Here is a 24,639-nt window from a genome sequence, read left to right on the forward strand (position 1 = left end):
AGGGGGGCGGGGCTGAGGTGCGCGCTCCGCGGTTTGTCCTCTTTGTGCCTCCGTAGTGACGAGATCGTGGTGTTGCGGGAATTCGGCTATGGAACTGTGGACGTGCGGGCCCCTTGGCTTCTGGCGCGTTTGATTCGGCTTCTTGGCGCGCGGGCGAGATTATGCGGTTGAAGGCCCAGCGGCCTTGCGGCATGAGGGCGACCAAGGCAGGCAGGAAGGCAGACGTGGTAGCCAGATCGCCTGTTTCTTCCCCAGGAGCTGCTTTGAAATCATTTCCGTTCAGCCATGTCGCCGGCTCCGGCTCCCTCGTCCGTCTCCCTGTTTGATCTCAGCGCGGATGCCCCAGTCCTCCGGGGCCTCAGCCTCGTGAGGCAGGTTCCGGGGGAGCCGCGGGCCCGGGCTCCGTGCACTACCCACTCTGCAGGTACTCGGGAGGCGCGTCTCGAGGCTCCCCGCCAGCTTTTCTCCTTCGGGGAATCTCAAGATTCACCGCTCACTGTGGTCGGGATTGTAAACTGTTGTTTTGTCGGTCTGGGGCCTGGGTATCATCTCTGAGCTCTTTCCGCTCAAGGCCCTACCCCTTGAGCCACAGCGCCACTTCCAGTTTTCTAGTGGTTAATTGGAGATAAGAGTCTCTTGGACGTTAGTGCCCAGGCTGGCTTTGAACCATCATCCTCAGATCTCAGCTTCCTGAGTGGATTACAGGCATGAGCCACTTTGCTGGGCGGGATGGTAAGCTTTAAAAAACATTTTTACACAGTTGAAAAAAGTATATTTTAAGGGGCCTGGAGTGTGGCCTAGTTGGTAGAGTGCTTGTCTGACATGCACAAAGCCCTGGGTTCGATTCCTCCTTACCACATACACAGGAAAAAAAACAAGTGGTGCTGTGGCTCTGTGACTCAAGTGGTAGAGTGCTAGCCTTGAGAAAGCCCAAGGACAGTGGCCAGGCCCTGAGTCCATATGGCTTTTGTTCAGTTTCCAGCATGGCAAAAGTAATGATTTTGAGCCTTATATAGAAGGAAGGCAAAGCCAAGTTACCTTCTAGGGACCTCCCAGGAAGTAAGGTTTTGGTCTAGATAACTTTGAAGATGTGCTTTAGATTTGCCTTTATGGGCACATGTTCATTATCCCCACAGTAGACACTGAGTACACCTACAAATTTACTAGGGGGTGGGGAAACTAGGAGAAAAAATAACTTTTTTTTTTGTGGGTCATGGGGCTTGAACTTGGCCTGGGTGCATCCCTGAGCTCTTCAGCTCAAGGCTATTGCCCTACCCTTGAGCCCAGCCCTGCTTTCAGTTTTCTAGAGAAGTTAATTCAAGATAAGAGTCTCAGGTCCTTTTGTGCCCAGGCTCCTGAGTAGCTAGGATTACAAGCGTGAGCCACTGTCCCTGGCAAAAAAAAGAAGTTGAATAGCTATATTAATGGAGTTCAATGGAAAGAGATGGGACATTTCTGTAGTTAACATTTATGGAGTTAAGGGGTTTAAAGAACATTGATTAAACAAGTGTTTTCCTGATTGGTGAAAAAAAAATCTAGTTATAGGCAATTGCCCTTGCTAGGAGGTTCTGCATACATGGCACCTAATAAAAGGAAAAGAAATTTAAGGATGCTTTATATAGTAGTAGAGCACGAGTTTAGCTTGAGGCCCTGGATTCAGTCTCCAACACCTGGAAAAAAAATTAAAGACTTTAACCTCACCACAAATTATTCTTTGCAGAATTCTCCTAAAACAATCCACTTGGCTACTTTAAGTACAAAATTGACTTATATCCATTTTGCGTGCATCCTTTCAGAAGCATTTATTGTGTAATTGCAGTTATCATTTATTTAAGGATAAATGAAGTATAAACTTCGTGAAGGCAAAGTTATGTCATTATTCTTTTGTATCCTTCACCTCCCTTCATAGATATTGAATGTAGCTGTAAGCATTGTGGATTTGAGCTCCTTTTTCTACCTCCAATTATCCTTCTCTTGTTTAGGTTCAGGGGAAAGAGCAAGCCCAGAAAGAAAAGTACATCAGGGTACGCTGGATATTTCAGAGAAATTCTCTTGTTCAGCCTGTGACCAGACCTTCCAGAACTACCAGGAACAGGTAAAAATAAATAATTAAATAAATTTAAAGTTTAAAAAAGGATGTAGGGCTAGATATCAGAAGTAGGTCTAACACAGCTAACTGCTGATTGCTCACTCCCATAATCCTGAAAGGCTGAGAGTTTAGGGTTTAGATCAAAGCCAGCAAGAAAAAGCAAGATATGAGGCCAGGAGCATGGCCTAGTGGTAGAGTGCTTGCCTAGCATGCACCAAGCCCTGGGTTCAATTCCTCGGTACCACATATACAGAAAAACCTGAAAGTGGTATTGTGGTTCAAGTGGTAGAGCTCTAGCCTTGAGAAAGCCCAAGGCCCCAATTTCAAGCCCCAGAACTAATGGGAAAAAAAAAAGAAAAAAAAGAAAGAAAAATCAGGACATGGGGCTGGGATTCAAGTTTTAGAGTGCTAGCCTAAAGCCATAGAAACTCAGGGACAGTGCCTAGGTTCTGAGTTGAAGCCCCAGGACCTCCCCCCTTCAATCCCCCTCTCCCTGGGGTGGGGGTGGGGGGAAACCAGCACAATGATATGGGAAGAGGTAGACTTGTGATTTGCCTTAAATTCATAAAGGATGGTGCTGGGAGTTTGGCCTAGTGGTTAAAGTGCTTGCCTAGCATGCATGAAGACCCGGGTTCGATTCCTCGGTACCACATACATAGAAAAAAGCCGGAAGTGGTGCTGAGGCTCAAGTGGTAGAGCTCTAGCCTTGAGAAAGTCCAAGGACAGTGCTCAGGCCCTGAGCTCAAGCCCAGGACTGGCAAAAAAAAAAAAAAAAATCAAAGGATATGTTTGACTAAATCAACTGGTATTACTTCCTGAAGTTCTGGGCTGTCTTGGCTAGTATACAAGTTCAGACTGGAACATATTTCTGCCTTTCTCTTTTTTTTTTTTTATCATCAGAGAGAACATTATAAGCTTGACTGGCATCGCTTTAACCTAAAGCAGCGTCTAAAGAACAAATCTCTCCTATCTGCTTTGGACTTTGAAAAGCAGAGCTCCACAGGTGATACCTGATGGGAGAGTCTATATGGGAGCAGGCCCTAAGGGGTGTGAAGAAAGGTGAAAGGGTACTAAACTCGAATGTCCCATGTTGTCTGTCTTCAGGAGATCTTTCTAGCATCTCAGGATCAGAAAACTCAGACTCAGCTAGTGAAGAGGACTTGCAGACACTAGGCGAGGAGAAGACTGAACTTGAAAAGCCTAATCAACCCAGGGGCTTCTACCCCTGCAGAGTTCTTTTCCAAAATTCCCAGGGCCAGTTTCTTTATGCCTATCGATGTGTCCTAGGCCCTCATCAGGTAAGTAAAAGCACTGGCGATTGGATCAATTCTATCTTTTTGTGTACTCAGACTAAGGTTATTTCTTTGCCAGTCCATGTCTTACTTTCCCTTCTCAGTGTGGATATCACACTTGACAGCCGGTCATGGCCAGAAACTGGCTTAAATCTTGAAAGGGTCAGGTTTGATGGGAACAAATTTGGGGGACAAACCAGTCTTGGTTTGAAATGGCTCTACCACTTGATCTTCTACAACTACCTCTCCAAGCTTCAAATTTTCTTTATAGAATGGAAACAAGGCTCAGGGTAGTTGTAATAAATTAAAAAATGTATGTGAAGCACAAAACTGGCATTTGGTTTCTTGCTTCTATCGAGTGCAACAGCTAGACTGTTTCTGCTGCATCTTTGCCATGTAGGAATCCCCAGAAGAGGCAAAACTGCTACTACAGAACCTGCAAAGTGGCGGTCCTAAATATTGTGTGGTGCTCATGGCTGCAGCTGGACACTTTGCTGGTGCTGTTTTTCAAGGGTGAGAGGGCACTGTGGGATAAGGATGGAATGGATTCCATTAGCCAGGATATGTCCAGTACTGAGTCTTTGCTATCTACAGAAGAGAAGTGGTGACACACAAAACCTTTCACCGCTATACTGTGCGGGCCAAGCGGGGCACAGCCCAGGGGCTCCACGATGCTCGAGGCAGGGCATCGCGCTCTGCTGGAGCCAGCCTGAGGCGTTACAATGAAGCCACACTATGTAAGGTAAGTTACCGTGCCTCCCTGATCTTAGGTTCTCTAAGAACTTCTTTGCCTCTTAACTCATTGTTATAGTAGGGTGGCATGGACTCATAGCTTTCCCATGTTCATTAGACATAGTAATAAAGAAATAAAAATGGGTAGCATAAGTAGATTGGGGATCTCAATCTTTCTCCTTCTTTGTCATCTTTCTCCCACTCCTGGCATGTTGGGATATTTTTATTTGTGCTAAAACTGACCTTCAGGGTTTCATGTCCTCCCATAGCCTTTTCACTGTAGGCTGGCACTCTGCCACTTGAACCCCACCTCCCCTCGAGTTTTTTACTGGTTAATTGGAGATAAGAGCCTTTAAGAATTGTCTGCCAAGGGCTGGGAGTTTGGCCTAGTGGTAAAGTGCTTGCCTAGCATGCACGAAGACCTGGGTTCGATTCCTCGGTACCACATACATAGAAAAAAAGCCAGAAGTGGTGCTGAGGCTCAAGTGGTAGAGCTGAAGCCTTGAGAAAGTCCAAGGACAGTGCTCAGGCCCTGAGGCCAAGCCCAGAACTGGCAAAAAAAAAAAAAAAAAAAAAAAATTGTCTGCCAAAAGCCCTTTCAGATAGGGCTAGCTTTGAACAAGCAATCCTCACTGAATAGAAGATAGAAGTCACCAGTTTTATTTGTATATTTTTAAGGATAGCAAGTGGAGTTACCTTCTTTTCTAGGATGTTCGTGACCTGTTGGCAGAGCCAGACTGGGCTAAGGCCCTGGGGGAGGCTGGAACGATTCTGCTTCGGGCTCCCCACTCTGGCCGGTCCTTGTTCTTTGGAGGCCAAGGAGCACCCCTGCAAAGGGAGGATCCCCGACTTTGGGATATCCCTCTCACTACCCGCAGACCCACCTTCCGAGAGCTCCAGCGTGTGCTCACCAAGCTGACCACCCTGCATGTCTATGGTGAGCCTCTGATCCGGATCCTTGGGTTGTAGGTCTTCCGGCTCTCAAGTGTGTAACCAGAGGGTTTTCTAATCTTTGGATGGTAGGCTGGTTACATTTTCATTGAGAAAAACCCTCGTTAGATTCTCCTCAGCTAGTATGAGAAAGATCTTTTATTTTATGGCAGGAGAAGACCCTCGAGAGATAGTCAGATTGCGCTCACCTCAGGCGTACTGGAAGACTGTGAAAGAGAAGAAGAGGGCTACTGAGGATGAAAGAAACAATGTTCCTAGTGATGAAAGTAAGGACCTTGGGCAAAATGAAGAATCACCCGAGAAGGTCTGAGCACCGCCTGGCAATTATCAAATCCATCTGGGTATCTGTCCTGACTAGTGTCTGGATTTTTTTTTGGGGGGGGGGGCAGTCCTGAGCCCTGTTCCTTTAGACTTTCTCAAGGCTAGAGCTCTACCACTTGAGCCTCAGTACTACTTCCAGCTTTTTTCTATGTTTGTGGTACTGAGGAATCGAACCCGAGTCTTCGTGCATCCTAGGCAAGCACTCAATCACTAGGCCAAACTCCCGGCCATGTCTGGGGTTTTTTGAGATAGGATCTTACTGTATAATCTAGGCTGGCCTCCATCTCCCCCACTCCCATCTCCACCTCAGAAGTACTGGGGTGTATACCACCATATCCAACAACTGAGACATACTTAGTGACATTTCCAGATCTTTCTCTTTTGTCCATGGATGTATCTGTGGCACGTAGGAAAGTCTTATCATTGCAGTAGATGTTTGACTATGTTGCATGGTTCTCATATTGTATATGTCTGCTTAGATGCTGTGGTTTGGAGCTAACGGTTGTTTTCCATTACTATGTTCCATCCTAAGGCTGTTCAAAGGGAGAGTCCAAGGATAAAATAAAAACAATTTCAAGATGATCTAGATTATCTTTTTATATACATGAATGCTTCTGGGGAAGCCCACATCCTTCCACCCTCTGCTTATGCCTTAAGTGGATCCTGATATGTCATATTTTCTCCTAGATTCATCATCAGAGGAAGAAGATGGCTCCCCAGTGGAGCTGGCATTAGTGGAATTGACAGTAGAGACCTTGAATCTTCGTGAATATGAAGTATTGCCCAAGCGGAGGAAAAAAAGGACTAAGAAGAAGAGAAGTCAAGACCCGGAAGCTGGGGCACTTGAGCAACTTCCAGAAGATGAACCTTCCTCACAGTCAGCCCCCTTGATTGATGAGGCCAAAGCCCCTGGTCAGCCAGAGCTCTGGAATGTGCTTCTAGCTGCTTGCCGAGCTGGAGATGTTGGAGTGCTGAAAGTCCAGTTAGCTGCCGGGCCTGAAGACGCTGGAGTCACGTCTCTACTTAATGCTCCTTTGGGCTCTGGTGGCTTTACTCTTCTTCATGCAGCAGCAGCAGCTGGAAGAGGCTCGGTAGTTCGGTTGCTGTTGGAGGCAGGCGCTGATCCCACTGTGCGGTAGGTCTCTATCCAGAGCCAGGTTGGGTATAGAGGATATAGCCACGTGATAACTCATTTTGGTTTTGCATGTTATTCCTTGGCTTGGTTGGGTGATGTGGGCAAGGCAGGAAAAAGTTGGAACCTGTTTGGGGTTTTTGGCACTTAGAGACTCCCAAGCCCAGCCCCCTTATACTGTGGCAGCCGACAGATCAACACGTAATGAATTCCGAAGGTTCATGGAGAAGAATCCAGATGCCTATGACTACAAGAAGGCTCAAGTAAGCTGGAAAAGGGAGGGGAAAAGAAAAATGGGGTGGGAAGGCATAGCTCTGTAGTTCTGCAAAAGTTATCTTATGTGAATCTTTTTATTTTTTGCAAATCTTCTAGGTGCCAGGACCATTGACCTCAGAAATGGAGGCACAGCAGGCTGCACGGAAAAAAAAGCAGAAGGCAGCCCGGCAACAGCGAGAGGAACAGCAACGAAAGCAGCAAGAGCAGGAGGAGCGGGAACGAGAAGAGCAGCGGCGATTTGCCAGCCTCAGTGACCGAGAGAAGGTGAGGCTCCAGGCTAGTGTGGCTTTTTGAGTTTCATCCCTTTCCAAGAAAGTAGCTGTTGCTTCTTACGCACATTGTGAACTGGGCCAGTGCTTAATACAACTTCTGTTTCTTAGAGAGCCCTGGCTGCAGAACGCCGACTTGCTGCCCAGTTGGGAACCCCTAACCCTCCGATCCCCGACTCTGCAATCATCAGTCCTGGGTAGGGGCTCAGCAGATGAATGAAAGGGTGGATGACAGTGTTGTAAGGACCATTTTGGGCAAGTGGAGTGAGTGCCTACATGGTACTTTAAAGGGTTATTAAAGGGATTTAAGATGCTCTGGAATCTTTACAGGTTGGGGAAAGGTTACACTGGAAAGTTTCTGGGATACCTGTCCAGTTAACTTTCTTCCTCTTGTGCAGACGCTGCTGGAGTTGTGGGGCATCGCTCCAAGGCCTTGTTCCTTTTCACTACCTCGACTTCTCTTTTTGCTCTACACGCTGCCTCCGCGATCATCGAAATCAGGCAGGGAAGCCTTCTTCCTGAACTCTTAAGTTCCACCTGGAGCCAACTAGACCCCAAAATGGCATGCACACACAAGCCCTAGTTTTTTTTCCCACAAAGCCAGAGATTATTTTCGAAGACTAGGATGAGAGACACTAAGGAACTAGGGCAAAGACAGGGCCACAGAAGTGTGCGGAGCTGGTACTGTGTTTGGAATTTAATCACAATAAAGTTTGGCAAGGAAACCGAACTTGTATTCAGAGTCATTCTGACCTTTAGTTCCTTGCAATTGCTATGACCAACACCAACGTATCCTGTCCACTCCATGTCCTAGGTTCAAAGGTTACCTTTCTTTCAGTGCCCACTTAATTGAATTGGTTCATACGTACGTTGGGGGTCTGAGAAGGAATAGAGATGTGACCTATATGAGGTGCTGTTTAGGATAGGATTATCCAAAAATTGGACTTGAGGCTCAGAAGGCACCTTTTCTAGCTCCAGCAATGTGATTTTGTTGATAGCTCCCTTAGGCAACAGGAGAAGTCTTGGCACGTACAGTGTTTGTTGTGGTCCCCGCTTTGTCCAATACCGGCCCAAGTTAAACCCATTGATCCATACTTGGCCCTGTGAGAAGGAGTGGGTGGGAAAAAGAAAGGATTAGCTCATTGGGGGTGGAATCATCCCCTTTGAGGGTTCAAATCACGGGAATGATCTTTGTTAGCCCTCTTATGATTTTCCTCCTTTTCCCCCTCCTCCACCCCCAACTACCACTATTAGCAATACCTTGGTCCATCCAGGTAAATATAGAAATGTGTCCCCAGATGAGCCTAAAATTGGAAACGTTGTAGAATAGAAAGCAGGGCCAGAGGAAGCATTAGACTGTGGTCTTTTCAGCAAGTTGAGGGGAAACCACCACTTCACAAGCTTATCAACTTTCAGAGGGTAGATCAACCAGTCAGTAAGGATTGTTTGCCCCAGAACTGGTGGCTCTAACAGGCCCTGCAGAGAGCAAATGAAAAGGCATTATTCGCTTAGCTCACCATCCCTAATGAAGTTCTGGAGTATAACTGGCCATGGCCAAGACCCACAGCTATTATCCTGTCCTGCTGTCCAACTCCTATGGACATGACTCTAGTTTATCTTCCATTAACCCCCCGTCTTTCCAAGGGAGTTGATCAAGAACTATGAAAAACCATCTCACCTTGAAGTCACTATGGTTAGACCCAAAACTCAGCCTTCCCATGTTCTCCAGCAAGATATCCAGTTTGGCACCTGCTTTTGCAGTCAAAACTAGTTGACGTTTTGTATTTCGTTCCAGAACACCCTGGAACACCTGGGAATAAGAGTACCTATGAAGCAAAGGGTTTGGCATCTCTAGCTTTTGGTCACTGCAGAAGAAGTCACATTAAGACATGTAATTTGAAAGGCAGAGATGTTGGTTATCTGTCAGTTATTCACCATCCATTCTTTAACTCTATCCTTAGACTGTCTCTTCATTCCAGCTTATCACCCAAGACATTCTACAAATGTAAGCAGATATGTAGGAAAGGATAGAGCTGGAGAACTTAAGTCTGTTGGTGCTAAGGAAATGAGAAAGCCAAGGTTCACAGGTTAGCCTGGAATTATGATCTTACCTCATCCAACATCACATAGGCACGGTCATGGACTCCATTATTTGGCACCCAGAATGGTGTTGGTTCAGAAATGGTGTAAGGCAGATAGGTCCGGTACAACATAAAGCCATGGTCCTTGAGTGTGGAAGAATGACTACTTTAAGATAGATGAAAGTAAAAGGACACTGGGTGAGATTAATAGCCAGAGGACAATGTTGAGGGAATATCTACCATTCCACCAGAGTTTATCCCTTACCTGCTTGACAGCCTCAAATGTCAGAGGGAACAATGAATCGATGGGTCCCTTGGGGCAGAGAAAGTCTAGGAATGTCAGCAAAGTCCCATCCTATTGGAATAAGAGACAATAATCAGAATCTGAGAAGGATGCTTCTAGAAAAGAGGGTAGGACATTATAGGCTATTTAGGAAATAAAGGAATAGAATGTGAAATGGGGAGTTACTCACCAAGTGTAGAGTCAAAGGTCCAAGCATCATCTTGGGGCCAGGAGGAGGTAAAGGTCCCAAGGGAACTTCCTGGAACTGAGCCCAAATTCTCTCAGGAGCCAACAGTGAAACTAGGGATAACCCCTATTCCAAAGCCCTAGAAGGTTCTGAACCCAGGACCCAAAGAAGGACTAGGGGTCATGAAGACCCTGTAATTTTGCACACATAACACCCCAGGTATTCCCCCTTGAGAGAGGTCCACAGAGGGCTCTGTGGCCTAGACAACCACCACCACTAGTTTGTAGGATCCTTTTATAATGTGGGCACTACCTTCTTCCAAGTAAATAAAAGGGCACCTTGCTGATGACATTTCGGATAGCAAAAAACTTAGGTGTAGGGTCTCCTGCTTCAGATATGGGTGCATCGTAGTCATAGCTGGTAGTAATTGGAAGGAAGCGTCCCTTGTCATCAGCACCTGGATTGAACCAATTTAATGACACATATCTCACTACACAAACAACCTTATGCAGGGAATTTTCCCATCAGTGGGAGCCGTGGGAGCCGTGTCTGGCTTCTAATATCCCATAGATAATAATTCCTTGTCACCTCCCTACTTCTCAGGGACCCCATTTACTTACCACTCCAATACCCAAAGTTGGTACCTCCATGAAACATGTACCTAAAGTGGAAGAAGGTGGGGAGGAAAGAGAAAAAGCTGACCATTTTTTTTTCCTTTTTGTTGCTCATGGGGCTTGAACTCGGCCTGGGTACTGTCCCTGAGCTCGTTTGCTCAAGGCTAGCACTCTACCATTGAGCTACAGTCTACTTCTGGCTTTCTGGTGGTTAACTGGAGATGAGTCTCGAGGACTTTCCTGCCTGGGCTGACTTTGAACCACCATTCTCAGATCTCAGCTTCCTGAGTAGCTAGGATTACAGGCGTGAGCCACCAACACCCGGCCCAACTCTTTTATTCCCAGTTCCCTGTAAGAGGTTCATATTGTGTCTCCAGTTACATGTTCACACTGGCTCCCAACTTGAGCATGTTTTCTAGTCCTTTAGTTACAGATGAAATTGACCGTGTGGAGTGGTTCTGGCCCCAGTAATCCAGCCAACCTGTGTAGTACTCAGAGTTCACCTAGAATGTGAAGTGAAAGGAACCATGAGTGAGATGGACCTCAGACTGGACACATTCCCACCAGACTCTTGCTTTGATTCTCCTCCCATCTGATCCCTTACCAACGGCCCATGGGGTTCATACTTCCGAAGCCGGGAAAAGATTCTGGTCATGTTGTCAGCTGCAGAAAGAAGGTAAAGGTAAAAAGATAAATATCAGAGAATAGATGTTTCTTCCCCAGACTTCTTTCCTAACCCTTGTTTAGAAGACCTGGTCCAAAATCTACAGTAGTATAGAGTCCCTGGAGGGAGCCACATCTGAGTCCTTCAGGCCCATCTGTGGTGAAGAGCAAGATCCTGTCTCCCAGCAGTGAACGGAAAAGTCCAGCCAGGTGTCTCATGTAGTCGAAATCGCAGGCCCTGTAGCTACCGTACTCATTCTCCACCTTCCAGGGAAAAGGAAAGAGGAGCCCAGCTATGAAGTGGGAAGGGTTAAGGACCCCTTGTTTATCTTTCCCCTTGCACAATCAATTTTCCACTTGTACCTGAATGCTAATGATGTTGCCCCCATTGTGGTAGAGGAATGGATATATCTTGGGCAGCAGGACCTTGAACCAGGAGTCTACCGCAGTAAGAAAATCTAGGAAGGAACAGTGGTCTGCTCATTCAGGGTCACCACCCTCTGCGGCCCTCTCCAGCATCCTTGCCATTCAGTGCTGCCCTTACTCTTGGTTACAGCTTCTGGTCCTTTTCCATAACTAAATCTGTGAAACAGTGACTCTTAGAAGAAACTCTCAACCTCAAACACTTAGAAATTTATATGCCAAAGCTGGGTGCTGGTGGCTTATGCTTGTAATCCTAGATCTCCGGAGCCTGAGATCTGAGGATCAAAGCTCAAAGCCAGCCTGGGCATAAAAGTCCATGAGACTCTTATCTCCAATTAACCACCAGAAAACCAAAAGTGGTACTGTGGCTCAAGTGGTAGAGCGCTAGCCTTGAGCTGAAGAGCTCAGGGACAGTGCCTAGGCCCCAGAGCTCAAGCCCCATGACCACCTTAAAAAAAAAAATGTAGGTACCAGGAGTTTGGCCTAGTGATAGAGTGCTTGCCTAGCATGCATGAAGACCTGGGTTCGATTCCTCAGTACCACATACATAGAAAAAGCCAGGGCCAGGAGTTTGGCCTAGTGGTAGAGTGCTAGCCTAGCATGCACGAAGACCTAGGTTCGATTCCTCCGTACCACATACATAGAAAAAACTAGAAGTGGTGCTGTGGTTCAAGTGGTAGAGCACTACTAGCCTTGAGGAAAGCCCAAAAACAGTGTTCAGGCTTGAGTTCAAGCCCCAGGACTTGAACTTGAAAAAAAAAAAAAGCCAGAAGTGGTGCTGTGGCTCAACTGGTAGAGCTCTAGCCATGAGAAAACCTAAAGACAATGCTTAGGCCCTAAGCCCAAGCCCAGGACAGGCAAAAAATACATGTAGGAAATAAGTTAAAATATATTACATAGGGCTATATTACTATGTAAAGTCCTGGAGATTTAAGTCGGCATTTGAAAGATTGTTATAGTAGGCCTGATGTGTTAAATCCGCATTTATTTGCCCTTTTGTGATTCATCCTGAAGATATTCATGTACTTTCTCTGCCTATTTGTGCTTTTTTTTTTTTTTTGTGGGGTGGGGGATCATGAGGCTTGAACTCTGAGCCTGGGCACTGTCCCTGAGCCCTTCAGCTCAAGGCTACCACTGTATCCTTGAGCCAAGCCCCACTTCCTATTTTCTAGAGATTAATTGGAGATGAGAGTCTCATGATCTTTGGTGCTGTGCTGGATTTGAACTCAGATTTTCTTTTTTTTTTGCCAGTCCTGGGCTTGAGCTCAGGGCCTGAGCACTGTCCTTGGACTTTCTCAAGGCTAGAGCTCCACCACTTGAGCCTCAGCACCACGTCCAGCTTTTTTCTATGTATGTGGTACTGAGGAATTGAACCCAGGTCTTCGTGCATGCTAGGCAAGCACTCTACCACTAGGCCAAACTCCCAGTCCCTGAACTCAGATTTTCTGATCCTAGCATGTTGATTACCTAGGATTACAGGCTAGAACCACCACGCCTGGCCCTACCTGCTTTTAAGGATGGATTCCATGGGATGTTTTAGAGGACATTTTTCAATTCTTATACCTTTCCTTGGGGGGCTTGAACTCTGGTGGGCCTGGGCTCTTCAGCTCAAGGCTACTGCCCTACCCCTTGAGCCACAGTGCCATTTCTGGTTTTCTAGTGGTTAATCGAAGATAAGAGTCTCATGGTCTTTAGTGCCTGGGCTGGCTTTGAACTATGATTCTCAGATCTCAGCCTCCTGAGTAGCTAGGATTACAGGCATGAGCCACCACACCTGGCATGCATTCCTTTCAATTTGGGGCTGTATTGCTTCTTTTAATATAATCATGTAGTAAAGCCATTCATTCATTTAGCCAATATTTATGGGTACTAACTTTGTAGCCAAGCATTGTTCTAGGCATCAAGGATAGAGAAGGAGCGAAACAGACTGCCCCTCTCAATAAAAGCCCTTTACCCTGGTGAAACTTAACTTTATAGATTTGGAGGCATTCTGGGAGGACCGAATTCTGGCAGTCAAGGTTCTGCCTGGCTGAGTCTCAAGGTCACTCTGGCCTGACTGGGCACCTGGCCTGGCTGCTAATACTAACCTTGCCTCCTGTTCACAATGCAATCTCTCATCTTCTTGCAGGCTGCCTCCCCATAAATACCCACTCCCTAGCTTAATGGCAGCTGCTTCTCTCTGTCCAGTTTTGCTGGTATTAAGCTTTTTCTTCTCTCTCAGACATATGTGGTATGCTTTATCTGGTGGAGACATCTAATACCTAAACAACTTAAGGGCTCTACCATTTAAAGAGCACCTGCCTAGCAAGTTTGGGGCCTCAGGGTCAAACCTCAGTCCATATTAGATGATAAATAGCCAAACACAGAGGTACATGCCTGTGGAGCCAGGAGTTTGGCCTAGGAGTTTGGTAGAGTGCTTGACTAGCATGCATCAAGACCCAGGTTTGATTCCTCGTTACCATACATAGAAAAAGCTGGTGCTGTGACACAAGTGGCAGAGTTCTAGCCTTGAGAAAGCCCAAGGAGAGTGCTCAGGCCCTGAGTTCAAGCCAGGACTGGCAGAAAAAAAAAATACCTGTTGTAATACCAGCACAGGAGAAGCTAAGTCAAGATTTGGAGATCAGGGATATCCTAAGCTGCCTAGTGAGAACCTATCAAAAGAGAAAGAAGGGGGCTGGGAGTTTAGCCTAGTGGTAGAGTGCTTGCCTATCATGCACAAAGACCCAGGTTCGATTCCTTGTTACCACATACATAGACAAAAGCCAGAAGTGGTGCTGAGGCCCAAGTGGTAGAGCTCTAGCCTTGAGAAAGTCCAAGGACAGTGCTCAGGTCCTAAGCTCAAGCCCAGGACTAGCACACACGCACACACGCGCACACACACACACACACACACACACACACACGCACAAAAAAAAAAAGGAGGAAGAAAAGAAGAACGGACAAACAAAATAGTGACAAGGAAAATAAACAAAGCATGGAAGGCAGAATGATGACGTGGGGGAACTTAAATTTAGGCACCAGTAGCTCATACTTATAATCTGGCTACTCAGAAAGCTGAGATCTGAGAATGGAAGTTTGGAGAGAACCTGGGCAGAACAAAGTATAAGACTTATCACCAATTAGCCAACAAAAAGCCAGAAATGAAGGTGTGTCTTAAGTGGCAGAGTGCCATCTGTGAGAAGAACACAAAACAAAAGATCAGTGAGAAAGCTGTGACTCAGAGTTCAAATCGCAGTGCAGGCACCAAACAACAAAAGTAGTTAACTCAGGGCTGGGAGTGTAGCCTAGTGGTAGAATGTTTGCCTAGCATGCATGAAGCCCTGGGTTCAATTCTTCAGTACCACATACACAGAAAAGTAGTTAATTCACTGTTGCTAAGGGTAAAGCTGACTGGATTTTCTGATGGACTGAACATGGCATGTAAGGAAGACATACATGAAGAATTATACCACAATGTTTGTTTAAGCAGCTCAATCAGAATATTGAGTTGTCATTAACTGAGATAAGATTGCAGAAATAGTGGAATTTGGAGGCAATACCAGGAACTTATTATACCTTTTTATTTGTCTACGTGGAGAAATAGCAGAGTAGTTGGACATATATACTGGAAATCATGAGAAAAGTTCTTGCTACAGAAGTATGATTACAAGGTTGTTAGCGTTTAGATGGATTTTTAGTTTTATCATGTAAATAAATATGATCACCTAGAGAATGAGGACAGAAAAGAGAAGCATCCAAGGACTGAGTGCTGATATACTCCAGCATTTAGAGGAAAGGAAGATGGAAAGATCCCTTAAGAGACTGAGGTCAGGGGGCCGGGAGTTTGGCCTAGTGGTGGAGTGCTTGCCTAGCATGCACGAAGACCCGGGTTCAATTCCTCGGTACCATATACATAAAAAAAAGCCAGAAATGGTGCTAAGGCTCAAATGGTAGAGCTCTAGCCTTGAGAAAGTCCAAGGACAGTGCTCAGGCCCTGAGCTCAAGCCCACGACTGGCAAAAAAAAAAAAGAGACTGAGGTCAGTAATCAGAAAGATTGAAGGGATATGGATCAGTAATGAGAATCATGACAGATAAGAAAAGTGGGCAGAGTGATCAGCTGTGCCAGCTGCTGCTGACTGGTCAAGGAGGATAGTGTCTTAGGACAGATTTCACAATGTAGTCCAGAAAACTGCTGGTTTTGTTTTTGTTTTTGTTTTTTATGGGTCATGGGGCTTGAACTCTGGTCCTGGGTGTTCTCCCTGAGCTCTTCAGCTCAAGGCTACCACCTTACCCCTTGAGCCAGATCCCCACTTCCTATTTTCTAGAAATTAATTGGAGATAAGAGTCTTACAGTCTTTAGTGCCTGGGCTGGGTTTGAACCCTGATCCTCAGATATCAGCCTCCTGAGTAGCGAGGATTACAGACTGGAGTCGCTTTTTCTTAAAAGCATCAGCAAGCTGGGTACAAGCTGGGATGCGGTGGCTCAGGCCTATAATCCTAGCTACTCAGGAGGCTGAGATCTGAGGGTTGAAGTTCAAAGCCAGCCTGGACACAAAAGGGGGAAATGGAAAAAAAAGAAGAGGATGAAAACTTGTGTAACACATCACAAGTATATTTGAGAGCGGCATGAAAGATGAAGACAGTTTCCATGGTGAAGCAGTTTCTCTTGCTGGTTCTCTCTGACTTTCTAGTCTTCAAGGATTTCTATCTGAATTGTTCTCAATTATTTACATAATTGTCATAATTGGAAACAGCCTCATAATCGTAATAACTAGATTTGACCCTGCACTGAAGAAGACTATGATTTGTTTTCCTGGCAAATTTTTCTCTTCTGAAAATCGGTTATGTATCATTCTCTTAAGGATTCTATTTAGCATTTGGATTCAGGATGGAACCATATCTCGGCTGCATTGTCCACCCAAATGTGCTTCCTCCTTGCACTGGCAACTGCTGAAATGTCTCCTCATGGTTGTGATGTCCTAAAACCACTATGTGGCCATCTGTAACTCTCCACATTACCACTGGTTATGGACCCAAAGAAGTGAATTCATCTGGTCATAGGTTTCTGGTTCAGTGGAATGTCAATCTAGCCGGGGGCAAACATGTCAGAGATTCTCTCTGTATTTTTGTAGTTGTAGCCAAATTGACTACTTCTTCTAACCTGCCCCCATCATCAGGCCAACCTGTGGGAATACTTCTGTGCATGAGCTATCTGTCCATGCAGTAGTTATTTTGGTTAGTACCATACCCTTCAATTGGTCTTCTCTTTTTTATTTTTGTCTGTTGTGGGGCTTCAACTCCGGGCCTGGGCACTATCCCTGAGCTTTGGCACTCAAGGTTAGTGTTCTACCACTTTGATCCACAGTTCCACTTCTCGTTTTCTTTTTCTTTTTTTTTGCCAGTCATGGGCTTGAGCTCAGGGCCTGAGCACTGTCCTGTTAGAGCTCTACCACTTGAGCCTCAGCACCACTTCTGGCTTTTTTCTATGTATGTGGTACCGAGGAATCGAACCTGGGTCTTCGTGCATGCTAGAGAAGCACTCTACCACTAGGCCAAACTCCCAGCCCCCCGACTTCTCGTTTTCTAGTGGTTAACTGGAGATAAAAAGTCTCACAGACTTTACTGCCTGATCTGGCTTTAAACTGTGATCCTCAGATTTCAACCTCCTGAGTAGCTAGGATTATAGGCACCAGCCAGTGGCACCTAGCCCAAACCTATCTTTTTATTGTTTGCTTTGTTCTTTGTTAAATCCATTGTCTCAACTTACCTGGATCTGAGGTTCTCAGATGAATTTTAGGTTTTCGTAGCAACCAAGATGGGAGACCTCCCTTGAGAAAAGCATAAAGACAACAAAGAAGAAAATAGGTTTTGTTTGGTTGGGGGAACACTGGAGGAGTTAAGAAGGGAAAGAGTTGAGACTAGAAATGGTCCTAAAGTGTAGGCAAATAGGAATTATTTAGAAACCCCACATGGTTCTGTCCCTTCTCCAACTAACTCACCATTTCCCACTCTGCACAGATGTAAGGTCCTGGTCTCAGTATGACCAAAAGGTTGGCTTTAGCTGCCTCATTCAGAAAGGCAATGAGGTCACGGCTGCCATTAAAGTTGAACAACCCAGGCTCTGGCTCGTGATAGTTCCAGGGCACATAACTAAGAAAGGAAGAGGTTAACGGGTCATAGATGGGGAGATGCCAGGAAGCCTGAGGGCTCAAGTATTGAAGGGGGTAGCCAGGAAACAGTTGGAAGGAGGTTCTGGGCCACCCTTTTCCACCCTTGCCCCAGGGGTCTTTTCCAGATTGGGCGGTCTTCCTGTCGGGACCCCTCTCCTACTCCCGCCCCACACACCCGCTGCTCTCGTGAGCACTTCTTACAACTGTATAGCATTGAGGCCGCACAATCGCATCTTGAAAAGTCGGTCTGCCCAAAGCACCCGGGGGATCCGGAAATAGTGTAGACTGCCAGACACATAGCGGAACGGGAACCCGTCCAGGAGGAACTGGTTGTTTCGCCGATCTACTACAAACGACCGGGAGTCTACCTGCAAAGGGAGAATGCTGGTGCTCCGCACAAGTCTGGAGTAAGCGCCAGCGTCCGACCCGAGCAGAGGAGGTGGAACCTGGCTTTGCGGACCACTTGCTGGGACCACTTGCTGGCTACGTTCTCTCTTCCTCTGGGCCCGCTGATCGAGCCTCTTCTCTTACCTGGGGCAGCAGCAGCAGTGTCAGAAGCGGCAGCAGCAGGGAGGGAAGAAGGAGGCAGGGCCGCTTCTTCCGAGCCATGGCGCTTCCGGGGCTCGTCCGGGGCTCGTCCGGTCCCGAGCTGTCCCTCCGACCGTCACGTGTCGGATTCCTGGGAGGGAACCTCAGCGAGCAAGGGGGAGGTACCCACCTCAAGTTTCTAGGCGGTCAGGCTGAACTTGGTCCTGCAGCCACCCCTCCTTGTTACTAATTTGTGAAGTTCTCTGTGCGCGCTATTCAATGTGCAGTTCATGCAGGGATGTGGGGTTTCAGGCGTGTCCTCCCAGCTCTGCGGGGGCAGATGATGCCCGCCCCAAGCAAAAGCTAGACCCTGCCTGGGGTCCCAACTAATAGAGCTTAACCAGTGGAAGCCTTGAGTTCAAACATCAGTACAGCCTCGACTCCCCAGAAACAAAACAAAAACAGCCACAAGAAATGTAGACTCTCAGATCCTATTTTGGCCCTACAGGAGGACCACAATTTGTATTTTTACCAAGATTCCTAAACCATCCTAAGCACATGAAGACTGAGAAGCGTTGCTCCCTGAGTACTTAAGCATTTTGTCCATCTTGAGTCATCGCTATCTAGCACAGGGCCTGATATGTAGTGAGCTAAATCTTAGTGAATGTCAAACCAAGGACTGACACAGGTTCAGAACCAATGGAACCACAGGGAATCAGGTTACAAGAACAAACATTTTTCCTGAAGAATTCTGATTCAGTAAAATGATGATATATAGCCAGGTTTATGTTTGTAATTCTAGTTACTCAGAATTGTGATTACTGAGAATTGTGGTTTGAAGCCAGCCCCCGCATGAAAGCCTGTAAGCATCATCTCCAATTAACTACAAAAAAAAAAAAAAAAGCCAGAAGTGGAGTTGTGTCTCAACAGTAGAGCACCCAGATCCTGAGTTTAATCTCCAGGACTAGCGCGCACACACAGACACAGACACACAGACAGACAGACAGACAGACAGACACACACACACACACACACACACACACACACACACTCTGTGTGTGTATACAACATATCCCCATCTAGGCAATAACTGTCAAGGATTATTGCTTGCTACCAAGGCTTGGGAGTCTGTGAATTTGCATTCCTACAGCCTTCACAATCCCAAGCCTGGGAGAGAAGGAACAGGGTAATAACTATTATTCCGGTTTACTGATCCTTTCTAAGGGTTCTGGGTGAGATGCTTGGTTAAGCCCATTGCATCTCTATTTTTACAGAATTCTACGAAATAATGATTTTCGTTTTACAGCTGAGAAAACTAAAAGGAACATGAAGCAGCCTGTCCAAGGTCACACTAGTGAAGCCGAGGGTGGAACTAGTCACTTTGGCTGCACTTAACCCTAGGTATTATATCTGTTTTACAGCTCGGTAATTTGCTGTTGTTCAAACAGCTAGGAGGTTAATGGGACCGGACTTAAAAACGGGCTCAAGTGGGCTCTTTACCACAGACACGAGGGTAGTGGGATAAACGCCGGCCTGGGCCGTGGAGGTGGTCTGAGAGCTGAGATCCAGGGGTCCAAGCCACCAGCACCCGTCCCTCCCGGGCTGCAGGAAGACGCTTTCGGACCCCAGCGCGCGGGCGGTAGGAGGCCTCCTACCTCCTTCATTGGGAGATGGAGGTCCTGGGGGCCTCGGGCGGAGCCCGGCTCTGCTCCCCTTTGGCGCAAGTGCCTGCGGCTTGACCCCTACTGGAGCCAAGTGGGGAAACCCTCTCCCGGGTCTAGCCCGCCCCCAGCCTCTCAATTCCAAGCCCCCACATCCTCCGTCTGCCCCGCGGTTGCTAGGATACGTCAGACCGTTACTCCGTCGCGGGGCGATGGCGTCACGACCACTTCCGGTCCCGGGCTCTTCGTTCCGGCCCGAGCCAGGTCAGTGTGGGATCGCGGTCTGTGGGCCGAGAGGCGGGCAAGCGGGCTGTGCCAGAGGTGGGCCCGAGCCTTGCACCTCCTCTGGGGCTCCCATTATGTCCTGCCATTGCGACTGGACGGGGCGTGGGAGCAGGGCCCGTGCGAAGGTGGGCCGGGGTTGAAGGAGGTCTCTGGACGAGACACGGCGTGGCCTGAGGCTTTAAGACACGCGATCCCAGCCTTCTCGGAGAGGGCGACGCTAAGGCCCATTTTCTCCAGATGGGAATCTAGGTTCTAAGGCCTGGGCCTGACGTCTCCGCAGTGTTACTCCAGGAGCCATCTGGATGGTGCTGGACCTGCCAACTAGCCGTTGTTTTCCTTCTAGCATGATCCGCTGGGCACTCAGTGCATCGCCTAGGAAAGCTCACTCGCCCTGGACCAGAGACCATCCTTGAGGAGAATGATTGAGACATTATGGGCCACTCACTGTGTATCTGCTCACGGGGAACTGTCATCATTGACAATAAGCGTTACCTCTTCATCCAGAAACTGGGGGAGGGGTGAGTGTTTAGAAATCGTGTAATCTGTCCCCAAGGTAATGGTCAGTGAGGGACAACAATCTGCACATGATAGGGGTACAAGGACTTAATCTCTATTCCCTACCTTACCTAAATGGGTCGCGAAATGGATTCTGAACCCAGGCCTCTTAGATTCACCTTGTGTGACCTTGATAAGCCATGACTTAATCATCTGTGCAATGGAGATAATTGTAATGCTTCACTGAGGGAATCTGTGTTATTAGCTGAAATAATGTCTTACCCGTTCCCTGGTCATACTCATTTAATAAATATTGACTATTTGATGTTAAGTATTGACTTTTACTAGCATCTGTCATGTGCAGAGCACTGTCAGGACGATAGGACCTTTCTGTGTCCCTACACTGGAGGAGCTCAAATTGTAAAAATTTTCTAACTTCTTTTAGAGCACATCTGGGGAGGGTTTCTGCTTGATTTGAAGAGGTACATCCCTCCCCCAAGGGAATTCCTCTGGGTCCAGGCTATATGGGAGGTGACCATAGTCCTTCACTGACCCCTTTGGCCCACAGTGGGTTCAGCTATGTGGACCTAGTGGAGGGGTTACATGATGGACACTTCTACGCCCTGAAGCGAATCCTGTGTCACGAGCAGCAGGACCGGGAGGAGGCCCAGAGAGAAGCAAACATGCATCGCCTTTTTCATCACCCCAACATCCTTCATCTCGTGGCTTATTGTCTCAGAGAGCGGGGTGCTAAATATGAGGCCTGGCTACTGCTACCCTTCTTCAAGGTAAGAAAGCTTTCTGGTTCTTGGGAGAGTAGAGCACTTGTCTAATATATGAGGTAATGGGTTCATTCCTTAGTACTGGTGAGAAGAAAAAAGTAAATTTATGGCTGGACTTTGTGGTATATGCCTGTAATCTCAGCCCTGTAGAAACTGAGGCAGGAGGATAGGGAATTCAGAGCCAACCTGGGCTACTGAGTGAATTTGGAACAAGCCTGTAGACCATTTCAAGAACAAAAACAAAACAAAAAATGCACTACACAGTCAGTTTATGGTTTAGAGGAACCCAGGTAGAATCGTGGGGTCAAGATGTATATGGTGAGCCGGGCACAGTGGCTCATGCCTGTGATCCTAGCTATTCAGGAGGCTAGATCTGAGGATCCCAGTTCAAAGCCAGCCCAGGCACTAAAGTCTATGAGACTCTTATCTCCAATTAACAACCAGAAAACTGGAAGTGGTGCTGTGGCTCAAGGGGTAGAGCGCTAGCCTTGAGCTAAAGAGCTCAGGGACAGTGCCCAGGCCCAGAGTTCAGGCCCCGTGACTTATCAAAAAAAAAAAAAAAATGTATATGGTGAGAAAGTTGATAAGCTTTGACACAGTGCAAGGACCGGGCCCAGGAACAGAGACTTCAGAAACAACTCGACTTCTGTCGTAGAGAGGTACGCTGTGGACTGAGATAGAAAGGCTGAAGGACCAAGGCAGCTTCCTGACTGAGGATCAGATCCTTCGGCTGCTCCTCGGTATTTGCAGAGGCTTGGAGGCCATTCATGCCAAAGGTTATGCTCACAGGTTAGTAGGGGGTGCTCTGTATGCTTGCTGGGGCTGAAAGGAACAGCCTTGACAAGAGAACTGGTCTCTATTTTCCTCCTAAAGAAAGCCTCACGTGGTTGTTTTACTTAGTGGAAATCTCAACTCCTTGTTCCTATCGCAGATACTCATTTTCACTTTCCCCCAGGGACCTAAAACCCACCAATATCTTGCTTGGAGATGAGGAGCAGCCAGTTTTAATGGACTTAGGTTCTATGAATCAAGCATGCATTCATGTGGAGGGCTCCCGACAGGCCTTAGCACTGCAAGTAAGTACCTTGATTACTTTTCCTACTTGATTCCCATCCTCAACTCCTTCTGGTGGATGCCCCAATTTGGCCACATGACTCTCGCTTGTGACCCACTTTGAGCTTGGGCTACTATTCCAGGACTGGGCAGCCCAGAGGTGCACCATCTCCTACCGGGCCCCAGAACTCTTCTCTGTGCAGAGCTACTGTGTCATTGATGAGCGGACTGATGTCTGGGTGAGGAGCATGTGGGTGTGAACCTGGGTGGAGAGGGGAAAGTTCTATTGTGGGGTGGAGGGGAAGAGGCTTTTGGTTTCTATTGTATGGGATAAGGAACCTCGTATGTCCCCACACCCCTCAACTTCCTTTCTGAGAACTGTCACAGACTGTTCAGTTGCTCCGGAAGTGGTCTAATCCCTACTGCTGAACTAGGTGGGGCAGCTCAGTGTGAAGGCTGAAGCCTCCAGCTAAGTGTAGTTTCTCTGAGCCTTGGTGGTTTAGCTTACATAGTATCCTTTCATCCAGCAAAAAGGAGAGAGGTAGTCCTTTCTACTGGTCCCCTTTTAAGGACTAACCATGTATGCTCAGTCCCTAGGCTGTGTGCTTTATGCCATGATGTTTGGGGAAGGCCCTTATGACATGGTGTTCCAGAAAGGTGACAGTGTGGCCCTTGCTGTTCAGAACCAACTCAACATCCCACAGAACCCCCGGTGAGTGAAGAGGAAGAGAGCATTAGCAGTTCAGACTCTTCGCAAGGGTTGAGTTGGAGTCTTAGCAAGGGGCCTTCTCCAGGTCACCCTCCCCCTTCCCTCCACAGGCATTCTTCAGCCCTGCGGCAGCTGCTGACCTCCATGATGACTGTGGACCCCCAACAACGTCCTCACATTCCTCTTCTCCTCAGTCAGTTGGAGGCACTGCAACCCCCAACTCTTGGCCAGCATACCACTCAAATATGAACACACCAGTGGCCATGTTGAGGAGGTGGTCCCTGGTGGTTTGGAAAGAGGCTCTCATTATCATGGGAGCTCTGTCATTCTACATTCTACCAGGCCTGCTCTTAGAGAGGGCAGGGGTGGGGACCATGATATCTCAATCCTGTGTCTGACTCTGGGTGGGGTGGGAAAGGGAAACAAAGTATGTTATATAGCTCTGAGCTGGACTGCTGGGCTCATATCATGTTCTGCACCCAAATCTGGAGGCAGGAGAACGTATAAACTAGAGAATAAAGTGAACGCAGGCTGGTATGCCTCTTGGTCCCAGTGTGTCTGGAGGGTGAAGGGGGGTACAAAGAGCCTAGAGTTTCATTGCCATTTCCAAGGGAGCATTCTGGGAAGAGGGCCTGGTACAGCAATTATGACTTCATTATTTTATTTAAGGAGGCAGGTATCCTTCCCTGAGACCTGATGGGTTAGCACTGAGGTCTCCTAGCCATCCTTAGTCAAAAACTGCTTGGTCTAGCTTCTTCCTTTGCCAAGAATGTGGATCTGGCTCCCTTAAAACACAGTCAGATAATTCCTTCACTCCCCTGTGTGGGTAGCTTAGTCAAAGCAGCCTAGCCAGTTTGCCAGGCTAGGTGGAAACATTTGGGGAAGCTTTGGGACACCTGGGTAACAGGCCTCCCATCCTTAGCCTGGGGGAAAGGGGCGTGGAATTAGTAGCCATTTGGGTCTTGTCTTCCCTGATTTTCCTGGCTCACACGTGGTTAATAATTTATGCGGCTAGTGCTCTGTGGCATTATCCAACAGCCACTTCCTCCTGCTCTGCTGAGTAAACAGGCGCTCTGCCTTAAGCTAGTCTTGAATCCTGTTCCCCAAGGAAGGGCACTGTGTCCTGGAATCACCAGGGACACACAGCAAGGTTGCCATCTACTCTTGAGATTGAAGCTTCCTCCCCCAACCATGCCCACCCCCATGTGCTGACGTCAGCCTGGGTCCTGGGGTGCCTATTAGCAAAGCTCAATTTTTCCCCCAGGGCCCAGGCAGGAGGCTCCCACCAGCTAGCATGGAGGCTGAGTCTGAAGGAAAGCACAGAGACAAACCTGACTTTGAATGGCATAGCCCCAGCAAAAACTGCAATAGCACAAATTAGATTGCCCCTTGTTCCTGCCCATCCCCCAGCTTATAAGATGGCTCCATGCCCAGAAACCTTGGGCCGGGCCAACCCCATTCCCAAACCCTCATAGTGTACACAGGAGCCTGGGCCAAGGCTTGGTTTCAGAGTTGGTGAATGCAGAAGCAAAGGAAGAGCAGGGTCTTAGTCCAACTCAACTACTGGACATTAAGTTCTACTTGGAAGGAAATGAAGACTTGTATTCTTCAGTAGTGTGGCTGGACAAACAGACCCAGGATTTGGTCTCTTATTTCCTCCCTC

General features: G+C 47.4%; 3 protein-coding genes across 9 annotated transcripts; 2 read left to right on the plus strand and 1 right to left on the minus strand.

The window, feature by feature from the left end:
- The first annotated feature begins 56 nt into the window (after positions 1 to 56).
- Positions 57 to 7,787, plus strand: Ankzf1 (ankyrin repeat and zinc finger peptidyl tRNA hydrolase 1). Of its 2 annotated transcripts, XM_090354858.1 has the most exons (13): positions 57 to 424; positions 1,983 to 2,095; positions 2,990 to 3,092; positions 3,194 to 3,387; positions 3,782 to 3,894; positions 3,976 to 4,123; positions 4,822 to 5,050; positions 5,217 to 5,330; positions 6,073 to 6,520; positions 6,669 to 6,780; positions 6,890 to 7,057; positions 7,174 to 7,259; positions 7,461 to 7,787. In XM_090354858.1, the coding sequence occupies exons 1-13, from the start codon at positions 286 to 288 to the stop codon at positions 7,582 to 7,584; spliced, it is 2,091 nt and encodes a 696-aa protein (XP_090210984.1). In that variant the 5' UTR covers positions 57 to 285; the 3' UTR covers positions 7,585 to 7,787. The 2 variants fall into 2 exon arrangements, with proteins under 2 accessions (XP_090210984.1, XP_090210986.1); XM_090354860.1 differs by lacking the exon at positions 5,217 to 5,330.
- Positions 5,965 to 19,825, minus strand: Glb1l (galactosidase beta 1 like). Of its 3 annotated transcripts, none has more exons than XM_090354863.1 (17): positions 19,647 to 19,825; positions 17,995 to 18,154; positions 17,665 to 17,831; positions 17,293 to 17,443; positions 17,061 to 17,121; positions 11,254 to 11,348; positions 10,980 to 11,154; positions 10,832 to 10,890; positions 10,609 to 10,730; positions 10,234 to 10,274; positions 9,952 to 10,070; positions 9,617 to 9,685; positions 9,409 to 9,498; positions 9,174 to 9,287; positions 8,741 to 8,872; positions 8,323 to 8,538; positions 5,965 to 8,163 (listed from the first exon to the last, which is right to left on the minus strand). In XM_090354863.1, exons 2-17 carry the CDS (start codon positions 18,070 to 18,072, stop codon positions 7,897 to 7,899), a joined length of 1,956 nt encoding a protein of 651 aa, XP_090210989.1. In that variant the 5' UTR covers positions 18,073 to 18,154; positions 19,647 to 19,825; the 3' UTR covers positions 5,965 to 7,896. The 3 variants fall into 3 exon arrangements, with proteins under 3 accessions (XP_090210989.1, XP_090210988.1, XP_090210987.1); XM_090354862.1 differs by having other exon boundaries at positions 9,617 to 9,691; positions 17,995 to 18,142; positions 19,647 to 19,824; XM_090354861.1 differs by having other exon boundaries at positions 9,617 to 9,691; positions 19,647 to 19,824.
- A 48-nt stretch (positions 19,826 to 19,873) lies between these two features.
- Stk16 (serine/threonine kinase 16) lies at positions 19,874 to 23,590 on the plus strand. 4 transcript variants are annotated; one of them, XM_090354868.1, is made up of 8 exons: positions 19,874 to 19,916; positions 20,281 to 20,455; positions 21,001 to 21,220; positions 21,870 to 22,003; positions 22,170 to 22,290; positions 22,411 to 22,506; positions 22,858 to 22,979; positions 23,087 to 23,531. In XM_090354868.1, exons 2-8 carry the CDS (start codon positions 20,370 to 20,372, stop codon positions 23,223 to 23,225), a joined length of 918 nt encoding a protein of 305 aa, XP_090210994.1. In that variant the 5' UTR covers positions 19,874 to 19,916; positions 20,281 to 20,369; the 3' UTR covers positions 23,226 to 23,531. The 4 variants fall into 4 exon arrangements, with proteins under 4 accessions (XP_090210994.1, XP_090210995.1, XP_090210996.1 ...); XM_090354869.1 differs by lacking the exon at positions 19,874 to 19,916 and having other exon boundaries at positions 19,923 to 20,455; positions 21,062 to 21,220; positions 21,872 to 22,003; positions 23,087 to 23,590; XM_090354870.1 differs by lacking the exon at positions 19,874 to 19,916 and having other exon boundaries at positions 19,923 to 20,455; positions 21,083 to 21,220; positions 21,872 to 22,003; positions 23,087 to 23,589.
- Positions 23,591 to 24,639: the final 1,049 nt, after the last annotated feature.

The sequence above is a fragment of the Megascapheus bottae genome, chromosome 21 (assembly GCF_031878675.1).
Source record: "Megascapheus bottae isolate mThoBot1 chromosome 21, mThoBot2.hap1, whole genome shotgun sequence".
Taxonomy (NCBI): Eukaryota; Metazoa; Chordata; class Mammalia; order Rodentia; family Geomyidae; genus Megascapheus; species Megascapheus bottae.

Bases quoted from the DNA above. Each gene is read 5' to 3' on its own strand.
- Stk16 (XM_090354868.1), top strand. From the start codon at position 20,370: ATGGGCCACTCACTGTGTATCTGCTCACGGGGAACTGTCATCATTGAC. The intron at 22,004-22,169 runs GTTAGTAGGGGG...ACTTTCCCCCAG, and splicing joins GCCAAAGGTTATGCTCACAG to GGACCTAAAACCCACCAATA. The intron at 22,291-22,410 runs GTAAGTACCTTG...CTACTATTCCAG, and splicing joins GACAGGCCTTAGCACTGCAA to GACTGGGCAGCCCAGAGGTG.
- Ankzf1 (XM_090354858.1), top strand. From the start codon at position 286: ATGTCGCCGGCTCCGGCTCCCTCGTCCGTCTCCCTGTTTGATCTCAGC. The intron at 4,124-4,821 runs GTAAGTTACCGT...CTTCTTTTCTAG, and splicing joins ATGAAGCCACACTATGTAAG to GATGTTCGTGACCTGTTGGC. The intron at 7,260-7,460 runs GTAGGGGCTCAG...CCTCTTGTGCAG, and splicing joins TCTGCAATCATCAGTCCTGG to ACGCTGCTGGAGTTGTGGGG.
- Glb1l (XM_090354862.1), bottom strand. From the start codon at position 18,072: ATGGCTCGGAAGAAGCGGCCCTGCCTCCTTCTTCCCTCCCTGCTGCTG. The intron at 17,122-17,292 runs GTGAGTTAGTTG...GCTTTTCTCAAG, and splicing joins TCTGTGCAGAGTGGGAAATG to GGAGGTCTCCCATCTTGGTT. The intron at 8,873-9,173 runs GTAAGATCATAA...TCTTATTCCCAG, and splicing joins CCTATGTGATGTTGGATGAG to GTGTTCCAGGGTGTTCTGGA.